Source organism: Eschrichtius robustus, chromosome 11, assembly GCF_028021215.1.
Source record: "Eschrichtius robustus isolate mEscRob2 chromosome 11, mEscRob2.pri, whole genome shotgun sequence".
Lineage (NCBI taxonomy): Eukaryota > Metazoa > Chordata > Mammalia > Artiodactyla > Eschrichtiidae > Eschrichtius > Eschrichtius robustus.
In genome coordinates this window covers 65,426,553-65,449,709 of record NC_090834.1, presented here as the reverse complement: position 1 = coordinate 65,449,709, position 23,157 = coordinate 65,426,553, and the positions used below count along the sequence as shown (strand labels likewise).

At 41.2% G+C, this 23,157-nt stretch overlaps 1 protein-coding gene across 4 annotated transcripts in view; it reads right to left on the bottom strand.

Annotated features, from left to right (window-relative positions):
- The window catches only part of SYT9 (synaptotagmin 9), a 192,717-nt gene that overhangs the window by 126,637 nt on the left and 42,923 nt on the right, over window positions 1–23,157 (bottom strand). For all 4 annotated transcript variants that reach the window (XR_011075468.1, XM_068556224.1, XM_068556223.1 and 1 more), the window contains exon 2: window positions 7,143–7,494. Coding sequence is in view for 3 of the 4 variants with exons in the window: in XM_068556224.1 (XP_068412325.1) it covers window positions 7,143–7,494 (352 nt within the window). In the remaining variant the exon portion in view is untranslated. The remainder of the gene's footprint in view (window positions 1–7,142; window positions 7,495–23,157) is intronic.

Genomic DNA, 23,157 nt, shown 5'->3' with positions numbered 1-23,157 from the left:
TATGCCATTAAAGAAGCTTATTCAGCTGGTGGGAGGTAAAGATTTGTACAAAGTGGTTTAAAAAATAAAATTATTCACCTTGATATATAGTATCATCCTGAAACGGAAATAGTTAGCTATGTGTTATCTGAAAAAGAATGGATCTTTCTCTAAATTACACAGAATTTCCTGTCACTGGCTTTTAGCCTACTAAGGCTGCACATTCTTACTGGGTCAAATCAAATCATTTCATTATGAGAACACAGTTTTTGCTCTTCTGGAAATGTATGTGACAGGATGTGTCTGCTTGTAGGGGACTCTGTTGACTCTGACAGGTGCAAGTGCCAGCTCCGTGGCTGTGCTACTGCTGAACCACATGGGTGATTAGTGATGAGGAGGAAGGGTTTTATTTCTGTAACAAACACTGAGGGTATCAAAATTAAAGGTAAGCTACTATAAATGTACATAGGGATTCAGTTAGAGAAGGCTGGAAACTGATATTTGCAAATTAAATATTTGCTATCAGAATCTACTCTTCACCCTATAAACTTATTGGTTTGGGTTAAAAGTTTCCCTGAAATTCTCTTTGCCTTACCTTGTGTGGGTCCTCACAAAGTGAGAGAAGTAGTCATTACATACAAAGTTGTCTTTAAGGTTATTTTTGTTTGTTTCTAGCTCAGAGTTCAGAGCCATTATATTGTATTTTGTGCAGCCTCTCAATAACCTTAATTAAAATAGCCTCTCTCCACCAGAAGGTGAAAGGGAACAGTCAAGCTGTCTCTGAGGGGTTGGTAAATAGTTGAAGAGGCAGAGTAAAGATCGGAGTTTGTCTTCTTTTCCTTTCTTAAGACTACTTTATGAAATAAAGACATAAAAATGGGATCAATAGGCCCCGAAACGTGTTTGAAATTATTCCCCCTTGTCATACAGATGCTGTGATGCCAAACATTCCTCTTCATCCTAAAATACCCTCCTGACTACTAATCACCCACATGGTACAACAAGAGCACAATCCCAGAGCTGTCACTTGAACCTGTCACAGCCAACAGAGTCCACACCCACCACACACATTCCCACATGTGCAAAAACTGTGTGGTGTGAATGTTTCTCTTGTGGGATTTAAATTTCTTACAGAGAAATCCACCATCTTAAGTTTTCACTGGATCTTCTGATTTTTCAGGGGGAGGAAGAGTCAGGGGAATGATGTTAGGCACCTACAACTGGTTCTCTGTACTAGTACAGCCAGGTCCGTCCCCTGCCTAGATGTTGAACCTCTGTAGTGCTAGAATAGAGCTTTAATCCTGCTCTATTGGGATCTCTGGGCAGAAAGGTCTGGCAGGGAGCAGCAAGTATCCAGCCATATGCAGAGGCCATAAGTGGCTGGTACCAGCTCCAGTTTCCTCTGCCGTTGATTTTTCTCTCCAGGCTGGATTCAAACAAGGGCCCTACTTGAGTCTGGAGTCAGTTCCCACCTATGATGGGCCATTCTGGGTGCTATCTAGTTAGTCAGTGGTGCAATTTAAATACTAAAAGTACACCTTCAAGACCAACTAGGTGTCTTGAAGCCAACTACCTCCACTGGATCTTAAGAAAGAGGACATTACTGCAATTCAACAAATTTGAATGTGCGAAGCAAGGGGTCAGGTAGGGTGGAAGAGACAGAGAGGCAAAGCCTAGTCACTGCCTTCAAGGAAGTGCCTTGCCAGGAGTAAAGAGATAGTCATACACTGACTATAAATCAGGGCAGAGGGGGATAAGAACTGACCGGAGGTTAGGGAGAGGGAGAGAGGAAGGCCTCTGGCTAGGGAAACTGTCACGGATGAGACAGTACTTGAGCCAAGCCTACCTACTTCACCTGGCCTCATACTTCTCAGCCTCCCAGCTGATGCTCTAGACCTCAACAGGGAAATTAACTAAGTTTTCCTCTTGGCTCCCAGCTCTCCAGCAGGATGGGACCTTCAGCTCTTCTGTCCCAGCAGCTTTCACCTCACACATGCCCATATCCTCCATTCCAGGCTCCATTAAGAACCAGAGCTCAGAATCTCCAGCACCCCTCCCATCGCTGGATTTCCCCTGCAACCATGGACAAGTGTACACTCTTCTACCCTCCCTCATCTCAGGGACCCCATCTCAGAGGGGAAACTTGGCCTATCCCTTCCCTGGTTTGGGGTACCAGTGTTTACAAGGCTTTGGGGGGTCCAAAGACAGGAAAGAGAGAAGGAAATTGTGACTTCAGAACCATCACAGTTTTCTTTACAAAGTTCAAGTCACGACAGGGAAATTTGGAAACAGGAGAAACAGGCCTTCTTGGAATCTTCCCTTGTGATGGAGAGGAGAGGGTTGGGTTGTTCTGAACCACAAACAGACAGAAGAAGGGGGAGTAGCAGATGGACAGACACAGTTATCTGACTACAAGGGTAGGAGGAAATGGGAATCTGAGGCTTTCTTGTTCTGGGATTCGGAGGCCTTTAGAGTGAGTGAGATAATGGAGATGCAGGCATCAGGCCTCGGACGGTGGAGGTGTGGGGTTAAGTGCAGCTGGATACACTGAAGTATGTCCTGCTCCCACCATCCCCCAAGTTAAAAAGGCATGAAACCTTGGTGTCATCGTCAAATATTTTATCCCGTTACTAAAATGAGCCTATGTCCACCAACACTTTCTCTAAAGTAGCTCACATCTCATGGCTCTTTCCATTCCCACTGCTTCCAATTGAGTTCAGGTCCTCATCATCACAGGTCTGAACTGGACCCCTATATCCAGTCTTCACCCCATCCCACGCATCTTATACACTCTTGCCAGATTAATCGTCTAAAGAACAATCTGAGCACTTTAATATGTGTAATTGGTGCTCTTTTGTATATTTGCCCTTTCAAGGCCAGGGCTATATCTTTTCTCCCTCTTTATTACTAACACATAACATAGAACTTTGCACATAGCAAATGTTTAATACGTGTGTCTAGAGTAAATATATAAATGCCATGGACATAATCGTTTCCGATAATTAAATCTCAGTAGAGAAAATACATATTTACACCTGGTTTCAGGGTCTCATGGAAGTTGAGAGAGGTCTAGGCAACTTCCATTTTTGAAGCTGTCAGTTTACTAAAATCTGAAGAAATAACTAAAAGACTAATTCAAAAAATTATGTTTCAAATGTTTACATCTAACCAATGCTCTCAACACATAAAAATATATAGCTTAATAAAACTGTGCTACTCCTAGAGTAATTGCAGCACTTAATCCTAGTGGGCCACTTACTGGAGTTGCGGCCAGTAATGGGACTCAAATTCAGAAGACTCAAATTGTCGTCTTCTTTCAATTCTGTCAGAGTATTTCTGTGACTCTAAGGATTGCTTAATTCAGAGACAAGCTCAAAAGTCTAAATGTAAGGCTCTGATGAATGTGAGACCTGGGACAAGTGACCTTCCATTGGCTTCATACCATTATAGGCTCTACTCAGTTTATACTGTTGCGCTTTGCCATTTTTGTCAGCAGAACATGAGAAAAGTGGCCTGATATTGACGAACGTACTGTGTCAGTCATTCATGAAAAATTCCACTATGTGCCAGAGGCTGCACTAGGGGTTAGATATATAGGGAGAAGCAGAGCAGATATGGTCTTTGAACTCACAGAACTCATAGTCTAGAGGGGGGTATAGGCAATAAACAAACATTCGTTAGAGTTAGAAATAGATTTTAATCCTGTGAAGAAGTGAAAGTAAGGCAACTTGTGGGAAAATAAAGAGTGGGAGGGAGTGGAGGAAAGAACACATACTTCAGATAGGGTGGTGAGGGAGACCTTTCTGAGGAGGTGACACTTTAGCAGGGACATTAAGGCTGCAATAGGAGCCTGGCATGGCAAAGGAAAAGGAAAAGCATTCCAGGCTGAGGGAATAGCATGTGTGAAGGTACCAAGGCAGGAAAAGTCAGGGATACTGAAGGAACCAAGAGAGAAGCTAGTGTGGATGGAATGTGATGAGCTTTTTCAGGTGAGGCCTCTTAACTGAGTCCATGTTAACAGGGTCCTCTGGGTTGGTGCCACATGGTGGCCTGGCTGGGAGGTGAGGCCAATAGCTAACAGCAGCAGACTGTCGCAGTATTACACAGGCCTTAACAGACCTGATAAGGAGTTTGTGGTGTGGAAATTGAAATTTTTATAAAGCCAAAGTATTTTAAAGGAAATTTGAGAAGACTTAAAAAAAAAAAAAACACGACAGATTGAACTTTCATCTTGGGACATGAATCAGGAAATGGATTAGATGGTCTTTCAAGGTTCCTTCTATTTTGAGGATCCAGGGATTTTCATATATTTGGAGTAGAGACCTCTAAAATGTTCTGGTATTGAAAAGTTCTAAAAAAAAAAGATCCACATTCCCAGGATATTAGGTCATTATACAAAAGGGATTTCATCCAAATTGAAAGGAATTAACAGGAATTTTGGAGGGTTCTCATAGTAACTGAGCTAACCAGAAACAGAATGCAAACATGCTTGATCTTGGAAGAACAAAAGAAAGTCATCCTGACCAGAAACATTCTTAGAAGATGGAGCAAAGCTCATCTTTAGGACATTCCAAAAGGCGGTGGTGGGAGCCACACATATCCAAGCTGAAGAGGCCAGATGACAGTGGGACTTCCTACGCAAATGCCATGGCTGAAGCTGTGCCAATCGCCATGACAGTGGGGAGGCCTTAACTGGGAGTCTAAGCTTTGTATGCTCTGGGCTGAGCAGGTGCCCAGGGAACTTTGGGACAAGTGATAACAGCTGCAGGAGGGAAGCAGTAAGAAAGAAAGTGACAGCAGTGAGAAAGTAAAGATCATAATGAGAAAAAAGGGAACAGAAATAATAACTAGCAGAGCAGACTGTTTAGAGCCATCTCAGCAAAGAGTACCCTCCCTCTCCCCAAATATGGTATGAAAAATGCTACTTAAAAAAGAATGTTAAAAATGTTCTGGAGCATCAAGGAAATTTCATTCATTTTGCCCGCTCTGTCAGTAAAAAGGCTTTGTGTGTGCGTGTGTGTTTATAACACAACCCTAAAGAATTAGAAGACCACACCCTTCTAATTATGGAAAGACCATGAGTCAAAGATATGTATTTCTAGACATAACCCATAAAACTAGGTCAGCAGTAATTTAGATAAGAATGTTTGAAATGCGAAATGATGCAAATTATCAGTATTAGGTCAAATGTAGCTGGAAAGAGTTTAGTTTTCTTATGGTAGTCAGATATTACCAAACTTGGTTTTGGCCATCAGAAGAGAAAATTTAATTGCATGACTCCAAAACTAGAATAAGTCTAAATGTAAAATGCATTTTACAGGGATAATTCCTTCCCTCTCTCTTTTTAGTTTTCTTTTTCCTCCTACCCAATGTCTACAAATCAGTGGTGAAGGTATCTACAGTTTTTAGTTTTAAATGAAATCTATTTTTTGATATGCAGGTTACTTATACATTTTTCTAGGATAAACATTGTAATAATTATAGTGATATGATTGCTATCAATTCATTAGAATTATGGCAGAGTCCTCAGACCTATAATCTAATAAAAACACAGTACCATCACTCTGTATTGATGGAACCCAGATCAGAAAAATTAACATGCAGAGTCAAACCAGATAGGAGACAATTTCAATGGAGACCCCACCTGAAGGCCCTACTTACTGAAGCACTGAAAGGATTTTATCACGAGTCTGCACCACCGCACAAACTTCACGGCAGCATCAGACAGAACTCCAGTTATATTTAAGTCTTAAATCTGAAGAGAAATCCTAATGATAAAATCTGAGGATTTCTTCTAAATCAAATGGCAAACAACCATCCATTTCCTCACAGAGGAATATTTTAGGTAAAGCTCTCTAATTCAGAATTGGAAATGATGCTAAAATAGCTTTCTGAAAAAAATTAAATTATAAACTGTCATATTCCATCCTACTTAATGTGAATGAGCAGAGTCTCTAGGATAAACTTGATTAACATAAAAAAGGGTAAGATCTTATTTCTGTTTCTAGAGAACAAATAAAAAAGATTAAAAAAAAAAAATAACCCCAAACTGTGCTTGTACTTTCCAAATAACAGCACATGCTATTCCTCCAGCTATCACTCAAGCAAATATTTTCATTTTAAAGAAAGCTGCTTTCTGGGTCTCTTTTCCTGAAGTCTCTTATTGAGAGTGAATTTTTATATACAGTGATTCAGAATTGGCTGCTTAGCCTCAAAGCCACCTGTATGCATCTGAGTCTTGGGAGAGGCAGGTCTCAATGATGATGATGATGATAGCAGCACCAAAAGCAAAATGGCAGCTCAGGGTGTGGAGCAGGTGCTAGATGCAGCCCGTGCAAAGCACATGTGACGCACATGTTATCATCTCATTCTCAAAACCACCTATCACCGTTCCCCTCTCACAAGACGAAACAGAAACAGACGAAGGCTAAATAACGTGTCCAATATCATACTTGTAGGTAAGGCTAGTTCATTGGACCCCAGAGCCCTTGCTTTTTAATCACTGCACTATGTTATTTCTCTACTGTGCAAGAGCACAGAGCATGCAGCCCATGTAAAGAGAGCGACACTGGGCCTGGGTACTCTGGAGACCTTGCAAAGCCTGGAGATGGACAAAGACCTCCAGCCACTGGTGGACTCTGCAGAGAGCCTGTGTGTGACAGCTAGGCTAGGTCAGAGGCACGGAGAATCAACTCCATAGCACTATGAGAGCAGCACGGAAGAGTGGGTAAAAACTTGGGCTCTGGTGTTGTTTGAACCGGGGTTCAAACCCTGACCTGGGTGCTTACCAATATATGACTTTGTTTCTTAATCTCCTTGACTTAAGTTTCTTCTTCTGTGAGATGAAAATGATAATAAGATCCATCTCACACAAAGGTTGTGAGCGATAATAAAATAATACACATGAAGCTCTTAGATAGTCCTGGACACGGTACGTCTTAGCAATGTTAACTATTGTTATTATGAACTAAGTACAGACTAAGCAGTGCTCAGGAACCTAACAGGAGTATAGGAAGCATCAAGCTTTCCATATTCATGTCTCTGATACCTAATGGACATGTGACAGGTTACAGGCTCCTTGGCTAGTCAGTGCTACTGCTGCCAAGAGAAGGGAACAGGGTGGTGCCTGCCTTGCATCCAGAAAGGGAGGGGGCATTACTGACCGAGCTGATGAGGTTGGCTCTGTGACTTGGCGCTGCACACGGACGCCATGGGCACAGTTCTCCTGGTGCCCTGTCTGGATCGAGAGGGGAATGTCAGGGGAGGTGTGGCTGATCTTCATGGAGGAGTCTGGACAAGGGGTGGGAGGGTCTAGGAAGCCCTCACTGTTCTCCTGCTCGTTGGTCTCTGTGTCCATGTAGTTAAGAGGTTCCTGATTGTTGTCTTTGCTACCAGAGAACAGGCCTCGTTCTCGCCACGGAACCCAGCAGAGTTTCCAAGACACGAAGAGAGACACGCCAAAGAGGGCGAGGCCACAGGCAGTGACCACAAGGGTCAGCAGGCTCACTGAGATATCTGCAAAGAAGCAAAGATCAAAGGTCAGTGGGATTGCTCCTCCCGTGCCCACCCACTGCACGGTGCGGGCAGAAAGACCCTCTCATCCATGCATCCGTCAGGAGTGATGGCAGAAGGCCAGGCTGGGCATGCTGCTGGGTCACCCGACTCTGAGGCAGGGACACTGAGGACTCAGATACAAGCGCAGAGGATGTAACGTGCAGGCATGTTTAGAAACAAACAGCCTGCAATAGCAAGAGACAGGGTGTATTCAGGGGACCAGGAATGCCCTGCAAGTCAACTGAGACCCTGTCCCTCGGCAATACAAATCATTGATATTCTGGGAGCAGGATAGCTTCAACTGTCCTTAAAAATTCCTCTGTCATCTCAGAGAGCAGTACAATATAAATCTGGGGATTGTTTAAGTAACATCTTTTTAAAACAAGAGAAATTAGAGTGCTTTTTTCCCCCTCTTTTTGATAGGAACTTCTAAGGGTCTAAGCAAAATGAAGCTCAAGTCCTCCCAAGCCTCAAGAATACCCACCACCTGGTGGTCAGGTACCCAGGACCCGGGGATGATGGTCATAGTTTGGGTTTCCCCAGTAGCAGAACTGAGACAAGTATTCAAGGGCAAGAGGTTTATTTAGAAGGTGAAAAAAACACATGTAGGGAAGTAGGGAAGTGACCCAGGTAGGAGAGGAGGGAAGTAATCCAGGGGAGTAAGAAAGCAGCCAGTAAGGGGGGCTTTATCAAGCCAGTTACCACAGTGGGAGACCAGAGGTTCAGCTGCTAGGGAGGTTCCACACCCCAGAGACCAGGGGACTGGGTTATTTATAACATCAAGCCCTTCAGTCATTGATTTGAGGGCAGCTCTCAAGGGGCATTTCTAACCTGCAGCATGGGTGGCAAAGTAAGTTTCTGTGGCCAGAAAATTCCCACATTTCAAATAAATGCAGGGCTGGCCTTGGAGGTCAGCAGGCACGTGCTCAAGTGTTAATGGAGTGGGGTTTTGGTGGGGGTAACAACATCTGCTACGTGGACCGCAGCCCCATGGCCTCAGCTAGGGTCCATGGCAGTGCAGTGTCCAGTGGCTGTGCAACCAATTCTCAGAACAAAGCCCAACCCTCTTGAGGTTTCCACTCCACCCTACAGTAGAGCCAGGGAAGCTGAGGCATCGACCTGAACTCATTCCTGGCACTGTGGTGCTATAAACTCCTCCCTTTAAAGGACACCCCTACCTGCCCTCGCTGGGCTCCATTACAACCTGGAGCCCCAAGGATTCTCCCCAGGTTCTGCCTTTACTGTCCATCATTAATACTTGTATTGCTTCAGCCAAAGTTTTCTGGCTGTCCATTACATGCCAGGGACTGTGCCAGGCTTTGGAGACACAATGGAGAACGTGATAGACACACTCCTACCTTCACAGACTCATATTCCAGTGAAGGAGAAAATTAGGACTCAGTTACTTAATAGTCACAATTTCAACGATGCACGGCACACCAACAATCCATGACATGAGGCAGTTTGCATCTCTGCTGAGGCATGCACGTGAACCCCTCCTGCAAGTCACTTACTTACGGAGTCAAGCTGACCACCTACTGTCCGTGTGCTTTTCAACATGACTCTGAAGGTACTTGATCATTCTTATGAAATGATAAAACAATTTCTTCATGAAAAATTGCTCTTGACAGAAAGCCAGCTGCCAGGGCTGGTGATGGATCTAATGTATCTCTCCTTTATGCCTCCCAATCAATCTCTGCCCTTGTGGCGAAACAATATATGTTTCTGTTTGGAAACATGGGGGTTCCAGCTTCAACATGGGTAACTGAGCTCAAAATCTTTGCTTATCCCACTTCTCTCCTTAAATGTCACTGAAATGGGATATGCAAACTATATAACTATGGAAAACAAGGACAGGTACCTTCTATCCATCGGTGAACGAGTAATGCTGAGGAATTTCTGGGATTGTTTTAAAGGAAAAGCCAATCAGGGCTGAACACTTAACACAGGCAAATGAAGGGACACTGAGGGAAAAATAAAAATTAACAATCTCAGGTGCAGAGCAAAAAGGGCAGGGATGGGGGACAGGGAACAGAGTCAGTGGGGGCAAAGTACAGGGCACCAGAAATCACACCTCATGGAGCCCCAACTTGAGGTGGAGGAGAGCACGGTTTGGCCACAGGTTCCACGTGGCTCTGAGAGCTCACAGAGCAGGATGGAAGATTTGTTGGTGAAAACTTCCATGACAGGTTGTAGTACTGGGGGCACAGGGAAGGAGGAGGCCCCTCCCAGTTAATCAGGCTGCCACAGCAAACATCGGCCCCCACCTGCTCCAACGAGAGCGCCACAACACAGCGAAACCCCTTAATACGTTCTGTAATCCAAACAGAGGCAAAAGCCCCTCCCTACATCCTGTTAATCACTTCAGCACCGTCCTGACACAGACACCACTAGGAGAATAGCATAGGCTGGAGGAGGCATACACCAGAAGGCAGTAAGGTTTAGGAGTGTGTCGTGATAATTCCATATTATTATTTACCAAATATTCACTCTTCCACACCATAGTGCCCCCTCCAAGGAAGGAGCATAAATCCAAATCCCCTGATGTTGGTCTTGGCCACGTGACTTGCTCCGGTCAATGAAATATGAGTAGATGTGGCCCATGCCAACTTGGACCAGAGGACTCTTGGGCTCCCACCTTCTGCTGTGAGAAGAAGAGGTCTTAAATAGGGCTGATATTTCAGCCTGGGCGCCATAAAGGAAGACTTGTGGCATAGGCCCAAAGTCCAGAATGAGGAGCAAACTTAAACCTGACACACGGACTGGGGCAGGGCAGAAACTGATCCACAGATCCATGAGCAAAACGTAAATAGTTGATGTTTTATTTAAGTCACCAAGGTCTCAAAGGTGGTTGTTACCATGGCAAAAAGTTGACTAATAAACATGACCATATAATTTATTGTCCAAGACTAAGATACTTTTAAGAGGGAAAAAAGGCGATATCAACAATCACATCAACAAGAGACTTTACCCAGGATTGTGCAGGACTATGGCACGCTGCATTTAGAATCCCACCTGAGCTGTGAACTCATCAGCCTGGTACAACATGGCCTCTCAGGGTTTACTTGGCGTTGGCAACATGCTAAATAAGGTAAATCCTGGGCCCACGTCTGCTAGTAACCATAGGGCCCTGACCCAGCTCAAGAACGATTCCAGCTTGTTAGCTGACTCCCAGCTCACACACCCAAAAAACACCTTGCTCCCAAGTCCAGTCATGGGGGATCCAGGAGAGCAGGGGTCTGGTCTGAGCAGGCAGTCAGTGTACATCTGATGCAGCCCACCAGAGGGCCCTGTGGCCACTTCTGTGTTTACTGTGAGTTAAGGCTGTGGCCTGTAAACTCCAGGAGCTGCTAGTCACATTCATAGTCATGATAAATGCTTGTACATACAGTTACTACAGAAAATGTCTGGCAAATAGCAAGAGGGCCTTTTCCTCATTCACACAAAGGGGCCATGTAGGTGAGCAGGGGGCCAGGGAGCACCTGCCAGGAGAAACCAACAGTGACCCACACAGCCACACCAACCACTAAGTGTAATCGTCGGAACTTCTGCTTGCAAACAGCTCAGGGTGCCCTCTACACACTCTATTTGTACTTTTCTCTCTTTTTTCAGAAAGAAGTACTAGAAAGCGGCTTCAGAGTCACTAAGGCCACACATACCACTCACCTCAGACCCACAGCCTCAGGAAAGGGAGTGGAAGAATCCACTTAGAATCACAAAATAGCTTTATTTAGAAAAGGAGTTCTTGCTTAAGTTAGGTGGTAGGTACATGGCCAATTGTTTTATTATTGATCTGTAAACTACATGTATTCTATACATATATATATATGTGTGTATATTCTTTGGCATTTACGTATATTTTACAATAAAAATTGAAAAAAAACAGCACATAGCGACATCAAAATGTTATTATTCTAAAGATATTTTTCTGCAGAATAGAAAAGTGTAATTGGTCCTTCTGTCAAAGAGGCAAGAGAATAACCAGCTGGTGATTCGGGGATGAAAGGAGGCAAATGGTAACCCAGTTGTGATCCAGATCCCCAGAGGTGTTGCTGGTTGCGGGTGACAGTGCATGAAACCGTACCCAGAGCTGCCATGGAGAACATCCCTCCAGGGAAGATGTGGAGTGGGGTGCCTGATCGTCAGAACCCTTTTCTGCTGGCTACTAGCCCTCACCACAGGACAGGATGTACTGTAGCACTATCCCTGGACACCATACACAAGACACCATGACACCCCTAGACCCAGCAGACACCCAGCTGGACACCTATGATTCCAAGGGATCCCTGCAAGCCTGAAGACTTGTTCTGGAATGACAACTATTACTGCCCAAGGAGCACAAAGCTTGAGCACCTACACTGCATATGGACAGAGGAACAGTAGTTGCCCCGCTGAACTGTGAAGCAACAGGAGGAGTATAGAAACTGATGACAACAACAACAAAATCATAGGACAAATGGGCCAAATCAGCAACTTGAAAGAGGCTAACCAATCAAGCTGAGTCATCAGAATAAACGGCACTTGACCTAACAAATTAATGCGAGAGACAAAGTAATTCCTATACTCAGTGAGATGTTTAAAACAGTGGCTAAGAGGGAGAAGCATGGTTGCAGCAGTACCCAGAATCCGACACGCCTGAGATCTCATCTGGTCTAACTAAGAAAAGGAGACTGTAGCCCTAGAATTCCACAGCCAGCCACATTATCACAAGAAGAAAGGAAAGGCATTTTCAGCCATCAGTGACTCAGAAAATATACCATTCGCCTACCCTTTCCAGCAATACAAGCTATGGAAATTCTCCAAATAAATAAAAATTTATGTCAGGATAGAGAACCCAAGAAGGGAAGGGCTTTCTAGATAAGATACATACTTATATACTATGTATCACAAGAATTAGTGATAAGCAAAGAACATAGTAAAAAGTGTATTAAATCTGAATAATTGCTGGTTTTGAGGTTATGACGTTTAATGGAACTGTTAAGGAAAGAAACACTTAAAAGAGCAAAGGAATGGTAACTATACACATAAATTCCAACAATTTCAACAAAACGTGGGAGATGGAAAAAGGAAGGAAGTAAAAACAAATTAAATGGCCTTCTGTTAGCAGGGAGAGATGACAGATACTTCAACTCGATGTTGATAAGGAAATATAGGTGCAAATATGTATATAAAATATTTAAGGGAGACTGTGATTCATAATGGTGCATATGCATATATATTTATGCATATATATCCTCTCTTTTCTGACACCCTGCCCCCATTAAATAATATGAAATAAATAAAAAGTGTAAACAATCACAAAGAAAATAGCATGGGATGATCAGCAAACAAGGTTTTAAATTTTTTTTTCTGAAAGACAGTATGTGGATGGAGCTGTGGGAGAGGATGCCACAGGCCGCCCCCCCCCCCAAAAAATGCAGAGGGAGATACACGTGAGGGGCAGGCAACCTGGCCCACTAAACTCATACAGGCTCAGGACACAGATATTTCCAATGTCGTGGCAGCTAAGACTAAGATGTTGAGCTGAAAATGAGGGCAGTGACTGAAAATCTTCACCAAATACTGTCTAGTCTGGCTAGGGAGAAACCAAGGCGACTAGTATTAGAACTAGTGCCCAAGAGTAGAACCTCCATATTCTTGAAAAAAAATGGAATCCCTTATAATCCCCTTTAAGTAAACACTCCCTCATAGATACATAGCCTTATGGTCAGCTTTCCTACTGCCTCATTATTAAATATGAATAAATTGCAAAGAATCACCAGCCATATAGAGAAATCTTACAGCAACATTCACATATAGAAGCAAAAAAGAATGTCCCCAGAGGAAACAGAGAGAACTCAGGAAGGAAAGAGGAACTTTTAAAACATTTCATTCACAGGAAATTTCCACAATGTATTTCCATAAAATAAGGGTGGACTACTAGTAAATGGAATGGAGAATAAAATAAGACAAACTTCGTAGGGACAAAATAGCATGACTGCTAAAACAAATACAAAATTCAAAAGAAGGTAAAGTCAGGGAACATGTACCTGAATATGAACCAAAGATTCAGGAAACTTAGGCAAAACAAATATGAGATATACAATATGTACCCAGGAAGTCTAATATCTAAGTTTTCCAGAAGGTTAGGACACAGAAAGTGAAGGTAAAAATCATCAATTAAAAAAAAATTCCCTAGGGGCTTCCCTGGTGGCGCAGTGGTTGAGAATCTGCCTGCCAATGCAGGGGACACGGGTTCGAGCCCTGGTCTGGGAAGATCCCACATGCTGCGGAGCAACTGGGCCCGTGAGCCACAATTACTGAGCCTGTGCATCTGGAGCCTGTGCTCCGCAACAAGAGAGGCCGCGATAGTGAGAGGCCCGTGCACCGCGATGAAGAGTGGCCCCCGCTTGCCACAACTAGAGAAAGCCCTCACACAGAAACAAAGACCCAACACAGCCATAAATAAAATAAATAAATTATTTAATTTAAAAAAAAAGAAAAAAGAAAATGCTCCCCATTTCACTTACAAAATTAATTAAAAAAAAAAATTCCCTAGAATTGAAGGACAAATTGATAGGGGTCCACCGAGCACCTATAATAAAATAACCCTACCTTAGGCCCATTATTGTGAAATATCCAAACATAAAAATCAGAGAAAAATCACAAAAGCTTAAGAGACCTCAAAGACATTGGAACCATATCGGCATTGGACTTAAAAAATAGATAATGGAATAATACCTGCAAATGTCTGAGGAAAAATTATGATCAAGTTAGAATTCAATACCCAAACACACTATCAATCAAGTGTGAGGGCCAAAAAAGTCATTTTCAGACTTACAAGAAGTCAGAAAGATTGCTTTCTAGGCACCTATCACAGGAAGTTATTTGAGGATGAAAGTATGAGATTAAAATGAGATAGAACACTCCCTCTTGCGAGAGCACTGGAATCACAAATAACTGCTGAACAGTCATCGACAGGAAGACACTGGAACTCACCAAAAAAGATACCTCACATCCAAAGACAAAGAAGAAGCCACAGTGAGACAGTAGCAGGGGCACAATCACGTTAAAATCAAATCCCATAACTGCTGGATGGGTGACTCACAAACTGGAGAACACTTATACCACAGAAGGCCACCCACTGGAGCGAAGGTTCTGAGCCCCACGTCAGGCTTCCCAACCTGGGGGTCCAGCAACGGGAAGAGGAATTCCTAGAGAATCAGACTTTGAAGGCTAGTGGGATTTGATTGCAGGACTTCAACAGGGCTGGGGGAAACAGAGACTCCACTCTTGGAGGGCACACACAAAGTAGTGTATGCATCGGGACCCAGGGGAAGGAGCAGTGACCCCATAGGAGACTGAACCAGACCTACCTGCTAGTGTTGGAGGGTCTCCTGCAGAGGTGGGGGGTGGCTGTGGCTCACCGTGGGGACAAGGACACTGGAAGCAGAAGTTCTGGGAAGTACTCTTTGGTGTGAGCCCTCCCAGAGTCTGCCATTAGCCCCACCAAAGAGCCAAGGAGCTCAGGAAGGCTCCAGTTTTGGGTCACCTTAGGCCAAACAACCAAGAGGGAGGGAACCCAGCCTCACCCATTAGCAGACAAGCAGATTAAAGTTTTACTGAGCTCTGCCCACCACAGCAACACCCAGCTCTACCCAACACCAGTAACTCCCATCAGGAAGCTTGCAAAAGCCTCTTAGATAGCCTCATCCACCACAGGGTAGACAGCAGAAGCAAGAAGAACTACAATTCTGCAGCCTGTGGAATGAAAACCACATTCGCAGAAAGACAGACAAAATGAAAAGGCAGAGGACTATGTACCAGATAAAGAAACAAGATAAAACCCCAGAAAAAAAACTAAATGAAGCGGAGATCGGCAACCTTCCAGAAAAAGAATTCAAAATAATGATAGTGAAGATGATCCAGGACCTCGGAAAAAGAATGGAGGAAAAGATCGAGAAGATGCAAGAAATGTATAACAAAGAACTAGAAGAATTAAAGAACAAACAAACAGAGATGAACAATACAATAACTGAAATGAAAAATACACTAGAAGGAAACAATAGCAGAATAACTGAGGCAGAAAAATGGATATGTGACCTGGAAGACAGAATGGTGGAATTCAATGCCATGGAACAGAATAAAGAAAAAAGAATGAAAACAAATGAAGACAGCCTAAGAGACCTCTGGGACAACATTAAACACAACAACATTCGCATTATAGGGGTCCCAGAAGGAGAAGAGAGAGAGAAAGTACCCGAGAAAATATCTGAAGAGATTATAGTCAGAAACGTCCCTAACATGGGAAAGGAAATAGCCACCCAAGTCCAGGAAGCGCAGAGAGTCCCAGGCAGGATAAACCCAAGGAGAAACACACCAAGACACATCGTAATCAACTTGACAAAAATTAAAGACAAAGAAAAATTATTGAAAGCAACAAGGGAAAAACGACAAGTAACATACAAGGGAACTCCCATAAGGTTAACAGCAGAAACTCTACAAGCCAGAAAGGAGTGGCATGATATATTTAAAGTGATGAAAGGGAAGAACCTACAACCAAGATTAATCTACCTGGCAAGGATCTCATTCAGATTCGATGGAGAAATCAAAAGCTTTACAGACAAGCAAAAGCTAAGAGAATTGAGCTCCATCAAACCAGCTTTACAACAAATGCTAAAGGAACTTCCCTAAGTGGGAAACACAAGAGAAGAAAAGAACCTACAAAAACAAACCCATAAGAATTAAGAAAATGGTCATAGGAATATACATATCGATAATTACCTTAAACGTGAATGGATTAAATGCCCCAACCAAAAGACACAGGCTTGCTGAATGGATACAAAAACAAGACCCATAGGTATGCTGTCTACAAGAGACCCACTTCAGACCTAGGGACAAATACAGACTGAAAGTGAGGGGATGGAAAAAGATTCCATGCAAATGGAAATCAAAATAAAGCTGGAGTAGCAATACTCATAGCAGATAAAATGGACTTTAAAATAAAGAATGTTACAAGAGACAAGGAAGGACACTACATAATGATCAAGGGATCAATCCAAGAAGAACATATAACAATTATAAATATATGCACCCAACATAGGAGCACCTCAATACATAAGGCAACTGCTAACAGCTATAAAGAGGAAATCGACAGTAACACAATAATAGTGGGGGACTTTAACATCTCACTTACACCAATGGACAGATCATCCAGGCAGAAAATTAATAAGGAGACATAAGCTTTAAATGACACAACAGACCAGATAGATTTAATTGTTATTTATAGGATATTCCATCCAAAAACAGCAGATTACACTTTCTTCTCAACTGCACACAGAACATTCTCCAGGACAGATCACATCTTGGGTCACAAATCAAGCCTTGGTAAATTTAAGAAAACTGAAATCATACCAAGCATCTTTTCCGACCACAACACTATGAGATTAGAAATCAATTATAGGGAAAAAAACATAAAAAATACAAACACATGGAGGCTAAACAATACGTTACTTAATAACCAAGAGATCACTGAAGAAATCAAAGAGGAAATCAAGAAATACTTAGAGACGAATGACAACGAAAACACAGTGAGCCAAAATCTATGGGATGCAGCAAAAGCAGTTATAAGATGGAAGTTTATAGCAATACAATCCTGCCTCAAGAAACAAGAAAAATCTCAAATAAACAATCAAGCCTTACACCGAAAGGAACTAGAGAAAGAAGAACAAACAAAATCCAAAGTTAGTAGAAGGAAAGAAATCATAAAGATCAGAGCAGAAATAAATGAAATAGAAACAAAGAACACAATAGCAAAGATCAAGAAAACTAAAAGCTGGTTCTTTGAGAAGATAAAATTGATAAACCTTTAACCAGACTCATCAAGAAAAAGAGGGAGAGGACTCAAATGAATAAAATTAGAAATGAAAGAGGAGAAGTTACAATGGACATGGCAGAAATACAAAGCATCCTAAGAGACTACTACAAGCAACTCTATGCCAATAAAATGGACAACCTGGAAGAAATGGACAAAATCTTAGACAGGTATAACCTTCCAAGACCGAACTAGGAAGAAATAGAAAATATGAACAGACCAATCACAAGTAATGAAACTGAAACTGTGATGAAAAAAATCTTCCAACAAACAAAAGTCCAGGACCAGATGGCTTCACAGGTGAATCCTATCAAACATTTACAGAAGAGCTAGCACTCATCCTTCTCAAACTCTTCCAAAAAATTGCAGAGGAAGGAACACTCCCAAACTCATCCTACGAGGCCACTATTACCCTGATACCCAAACCAGACAGAGACACTACAAAAAAAGAAAATTACAGACCAATACCACTGATGAATATAGATGCAAAAATCCTCAACAAAATACTAGCAAACAGAATCCAACAACACATTAAAAGAATCATACACCATGATCAAGTGGGGTTTATCCCAGGGATCCAAGGATTCTCCAATATATGCAAATCAATCAATGTGATACACCATATTAACAAATTGAAGAATAAAAACCATATGATCATCTCAATAGATGCAGAAAAAGCTTTTGACAAAATTCAACACCCATTTATGACAAAAACTCTCCAGGAAGTGGGCATAGAGGGAACCTACCTCAACATAATAAAGGCCATATATGACAAACCCACAGCAAACATCATTCTCAATGGTGAAAAACTGAAAGCATTTCCTCTAAGATCAGGAACAAGACAAGGATGTCCACTCTCGCCACTATTATTCAACATAGCTTTGGAAGTCCTAGCCATGGCAATCAGAGAAGAAAAAGAAATAAAAGGAATACAAATTGGAAAAGAAGAAGTAAAACTGTCACTGTCTGCAGATGACATGACACTGTACATAGAGAATCCTAAATATGGTACCAGAAAACTACTGGAGCTAATCAATGAATTTGGTAAAGTTGCAGGATACAAAATTAATGCACAGAAATCTCTTGCATTCCTACACACTAACAACGAAAGATCAGAAAGAGAAATTAAGGCAACAATCCCATTCACCACTGCAACAAAAAGAATAAAATATCTAGGTATAAATCTACCTAAGGAGGTAAAAGACCTGTAGTCAGGAAACTATAAGACACTGATGAAAGAAATCAAAGATGACACAAACAGATGGAGAGATATACCATGATCTTGGATTGGAAGAATCAATATTGTGAAAATGACTATACTACCCAAAGCAATCTACAGATTCAATGCAATCCCTAACAAACTACCAATGGCATTTTTCACAGAACTAGAACAAAAAATCTTAAAGTTTGTATGGAGACACAAAAGACCCCGAATAGCCAAAGGAGTCTTGAGGCAAAAAAATGGAGCTGGAGGAATCAGACTCCCTGACTTCAGACTATACTACAAAGCTACATTAATGAAGACAATATGGTACTGGCAAAAAAACAGAAATATAAGTCAATGGAACAGGATAGAAAGCCCAGATATAAACCCACGCACCTATGGTCAACTAATCTATGACAAAGGAGGCAAGGACATACAATGGAGAAAAGACAGTCTCTTCAATAAGTGGTGCTGGGAAAACTGGACAGCTACATGTAAAAGAATGAAATTAGAACACTCCCTAACACCATACACAAAAATAAACTCAAAATGGATTAAAGACCTAAATGTAAGACCAGACACTATAAAACTCTTAGAGGAAAACATAGGAAGAACATTCTTTGACATAAATCACAGCAAGATCTTTTTTGATCCACCTTCTACAGTAATGGAAATAAAAACAGAAATAAAGAAATGGGACCTAATGAAACTTAAAAGCTTTTGCACAGCAAAGGAAACTACAAACAAGATGAAAACACAACCCTCAGAATGGGAAAAAATATTTGCAAACGAAGCAACAAAGGATTAAACTCCAAAATATATAAACAGCTCATGCAGCTCAATATTAAAAAAACAAACAACCCAATCAGAAAATGGGCAGAAGACCTAAATAAACATCTCTCCAAAGAAGACATACAGAAGGCCAAGAGGCACATGAAAAGCTGCTCAACATCACTAATTATTAGAGAAATGCAAATCAAAACTACAATGAGGTGTCACCTCACACTGGTTAAAATGGGCATCATTAGAAAATCTACAAACAAAAAATGCTGGAGAGGGTGTGGAGAAAAGGAAACCCTCTTGCACTGTTGTTGGGAATGTAAATTGATACAGCCACTATGGAGAACAATATGGAGGTTCCTTAAAAAACTAAAAATAGAATTACCATATGATCCAGCAATCCCACTACTGGGCATATACCCAGAGAAAACCATAATTCAAAAGGACACATGCACCCCAATGTTCACTGCAGCACTATTTACAATAGCCAGGTCATGGAAGCAACCTAAATGCCCATCGACAGATGAATGGATAAAGCAGTTGTGGTACATATATACAATGGAATATTACTCAGCCATCAAAAGGAACGAAATTGGGTCATTTGTCGAGACGTGGATGGATCTAGAGACTGTCATACAGAGTGAAGTAAGTCAGAAAGAGAAAAACAAATATCATATATTAATGCATATATGTGGAATCTAGAAAAATGGTACAGATGAACCGGTTTGCAAGGCAAAAATAGAGATACAGATGCAGAGAACAAACGTATGGACACAAAGAGGGGAAAGCGGTGGGGTGGGGATGGTGGTGTAATGAATTGGGAGATTGGGGTTTACATGTATACACTGATGTGTATAAAATGGATGACTAATAAGAACCTGCTGTATAAAAAATAAAAGAAAATTCAAAAATTAAAAATAAAATAAAATAAAATGAGATAGAAGACATAGTGTACAGGGAAAATTGCACTCCTCTCAGAAGACCAGTGAAGGAAGTCCCAGCAAGAGCGCTGAGCGGCAGGCCTGGAGAGGAGCCATGCAGCCTAGAACAGGAAGACTGCGTTCTAGAAAGGAGTCCTCCTCAGATAAAAAGGATTTGAAAAGATATAAATGACAAGATGGAGGGTTTAGTTTTTAATAACATCATCAATTGTCTTAAAATAGCGTAAAAAAAAAAGAGAGAAATTAGGAATTCCAGGAGGAAATTTTTTAAAGAAAAGGAAAAATAATCATAGTATTATTTTTCACATATACCTCGACAAAGTATACCTCTTGATTCTGCACTAAATAAAATTTTATGTTCATAATAACACAGACACCATTTATTGATTCTCAACTCTTAGAATCAAGCAATAGATGAAGCATGGAGGACTTAAGTATAGTTGTAGAACAGAGTGGAAATGTTTTCAACTTTGACAGTATAAAATTAATAAAAATGATGTCAAAAATTAAGAGGTAGAAAGAGGAAAGAAGCTGAAGAAAAGGTTACAGTTTGCCTTCCAAAATGAGGGAACAAGAGAAATTGTCTATAGTTGATAGATATTATCAATATATATATAGATACGTTTAAAAAATTGAAATATAGTTGATTTAAAATATATTAGTTTCAGATGTACAGCATAGTTACTCAATATTTTTATAGACTGTACTCTATATATTGCTGTTTTATGCTAAAATTATTTTTACATTAAAAACCATGTGGAGATAGAGCAAACCATTTCTGCTGGGATGAAAATAGAAGGGACTTTCACTTCTGTGTTAACTTTTTACAATGAGCTAGTATTACTGAGAAAAAAATGAAAAACATTTTTGAAGCTGCTGTAGTACATGAAGTATATGTGCTTTAGCACATTCAGGTGAACCTGGGTCTGTAATCCCCAAACATTTCTGAAAACAGTCCTTATTTAATACTGCTCCTTGTTTGTGAGGAACAAAAGGAATAAAAATCATGATAGTCATTATAATAATGATAATCTCAGTTCCCCAGCACAGTTTTCCTTCCAAGTCAAACCCATAAAAGACATCCACTCTTGTCTGCTCATCTTTGTGCAGACTTTTATTAGATTTATGAACAAAATATCAACAGACTGACACAGGCTATCAACTTTTTACTTAGCTAATACCGACTTTAAAACATATAACTCTTTACTACTATGCTCATTTCATATAAGAAAGGTTGTTTTAACACCAAATGACATTCCCTTAAAATACTATATTGAGCTTTATGAATAAAACCATTATACTGTCCTTATTTTGTCAATTGCTTCAGAGTTGTGAGAACTTTGTCCTGGATAAATAAGGAAGCAAAAATTGGGAACCACTGTCCTAGTCCCCTGGATGTCAGTCCTGCCCCACTTCTACTTCTCACAGCAACAATATAGCTCAGGGCAAAACAGGAAAATAGAAGACATTTTTGATTCCCACCCCAGCCTGCCTGTCCTGAGCTCTCCCCCTTCAACTGCTCTTCCAAGCCTGTAATGTCCCAGAAGACTGGAATTTTCAAAGGGATTATGTTGGAACCTAAAGATTTGGTGTCTGTGTCAGGTCCTTTCATGGCCACAGGGAACTCACGGTGACGGAAGAGCGGAGCAGTGTGGATGCTCAGAATTAATCAAGGTGTTTCCAGGGCAGCCAAAGTAAACCTGGAATCACAATTGAGGAGGGAAGCAAAAAAGATCAGAGCTGGAAAAGTGGTGCTGAGCATTGACAGTGAGGTGGATGGGACATACAAAAGGAGAGGAAACTCATTGTCAGAAGCTGGGATGATAGGAACTGGTTTAAAAGAATGGTGCAAAATGAAGTAAGGCCAGTGGCTCAAGATCACTGATATGTTCACTAACATATGACTTATCTTTTTGCAAAAGGATTTGAGGCAGCTTTAACATATAATGCAGCACAGTAGGAGAAGCTTTCCAAGGAAATCAGGGACAAAGAAAAGTAAAATTAAAATGAAGATGAAGTCAGGGGGAAGGTAAATAGCCAAAATGCAAACATGAGGCTTTGTAAAGTTGCCAGAGGTGGCTACAGAATTGGCTCCCAACATCCCACTTATCATAGAAAAGGAAGAAGTATAACCAATGACATGATTCGGCATCTAAAACACTACACAATTAAGAAAATTTATGAGACAAGGAAAATCTGGACCAGAAATGTAATGCTGTTAGAGATTATTATTTACTTTTAGATATGATAATTGTATTGTGGTTATGTTGTATAGATATGGAAACATTCAAATGATATCATGCCTGGAATTTGCTTCAAATTATAGATGAAACAAGATTGACCATGGGTTAATACTTGTTGAAACTGAATAATGAGTACATGGGGCTTATTATATTATTCTCTCTACTTTTGAATACGTTTGACAATTTCTTAACACAAAACAAAAAACAAAACATGTTTTGGTTAGGGAAAAATGTTGATTTCTGACTTCAGTCTTAAGACATTCTTATTTAATATGTCTTGGGTAAGAGTCCCTTAATCTCCATTTTTAACAAGCAACTCAGATCTCAGATTTATCTGATGCCGATGGTCTATAGAGAACACTGACTAAACAAGAGCAAGTAAACATTATATATATGAGTTCAGAACACAAGATGTTTTCCTGATCCTAAAACAATTGTGTCTTGGGGGCCTAAAAAAGACAACACTGGGAAATTTAGTTAGACAATCAGGTTATGGAGAACTTGAAGATATCACATGGTACCTTGTAGGGAAAGTGGTAATATAATTAGATAGAGGAAACAGCCAAGACCAGACAGCTCTGATGACGAGATGTTAGGTGTTTC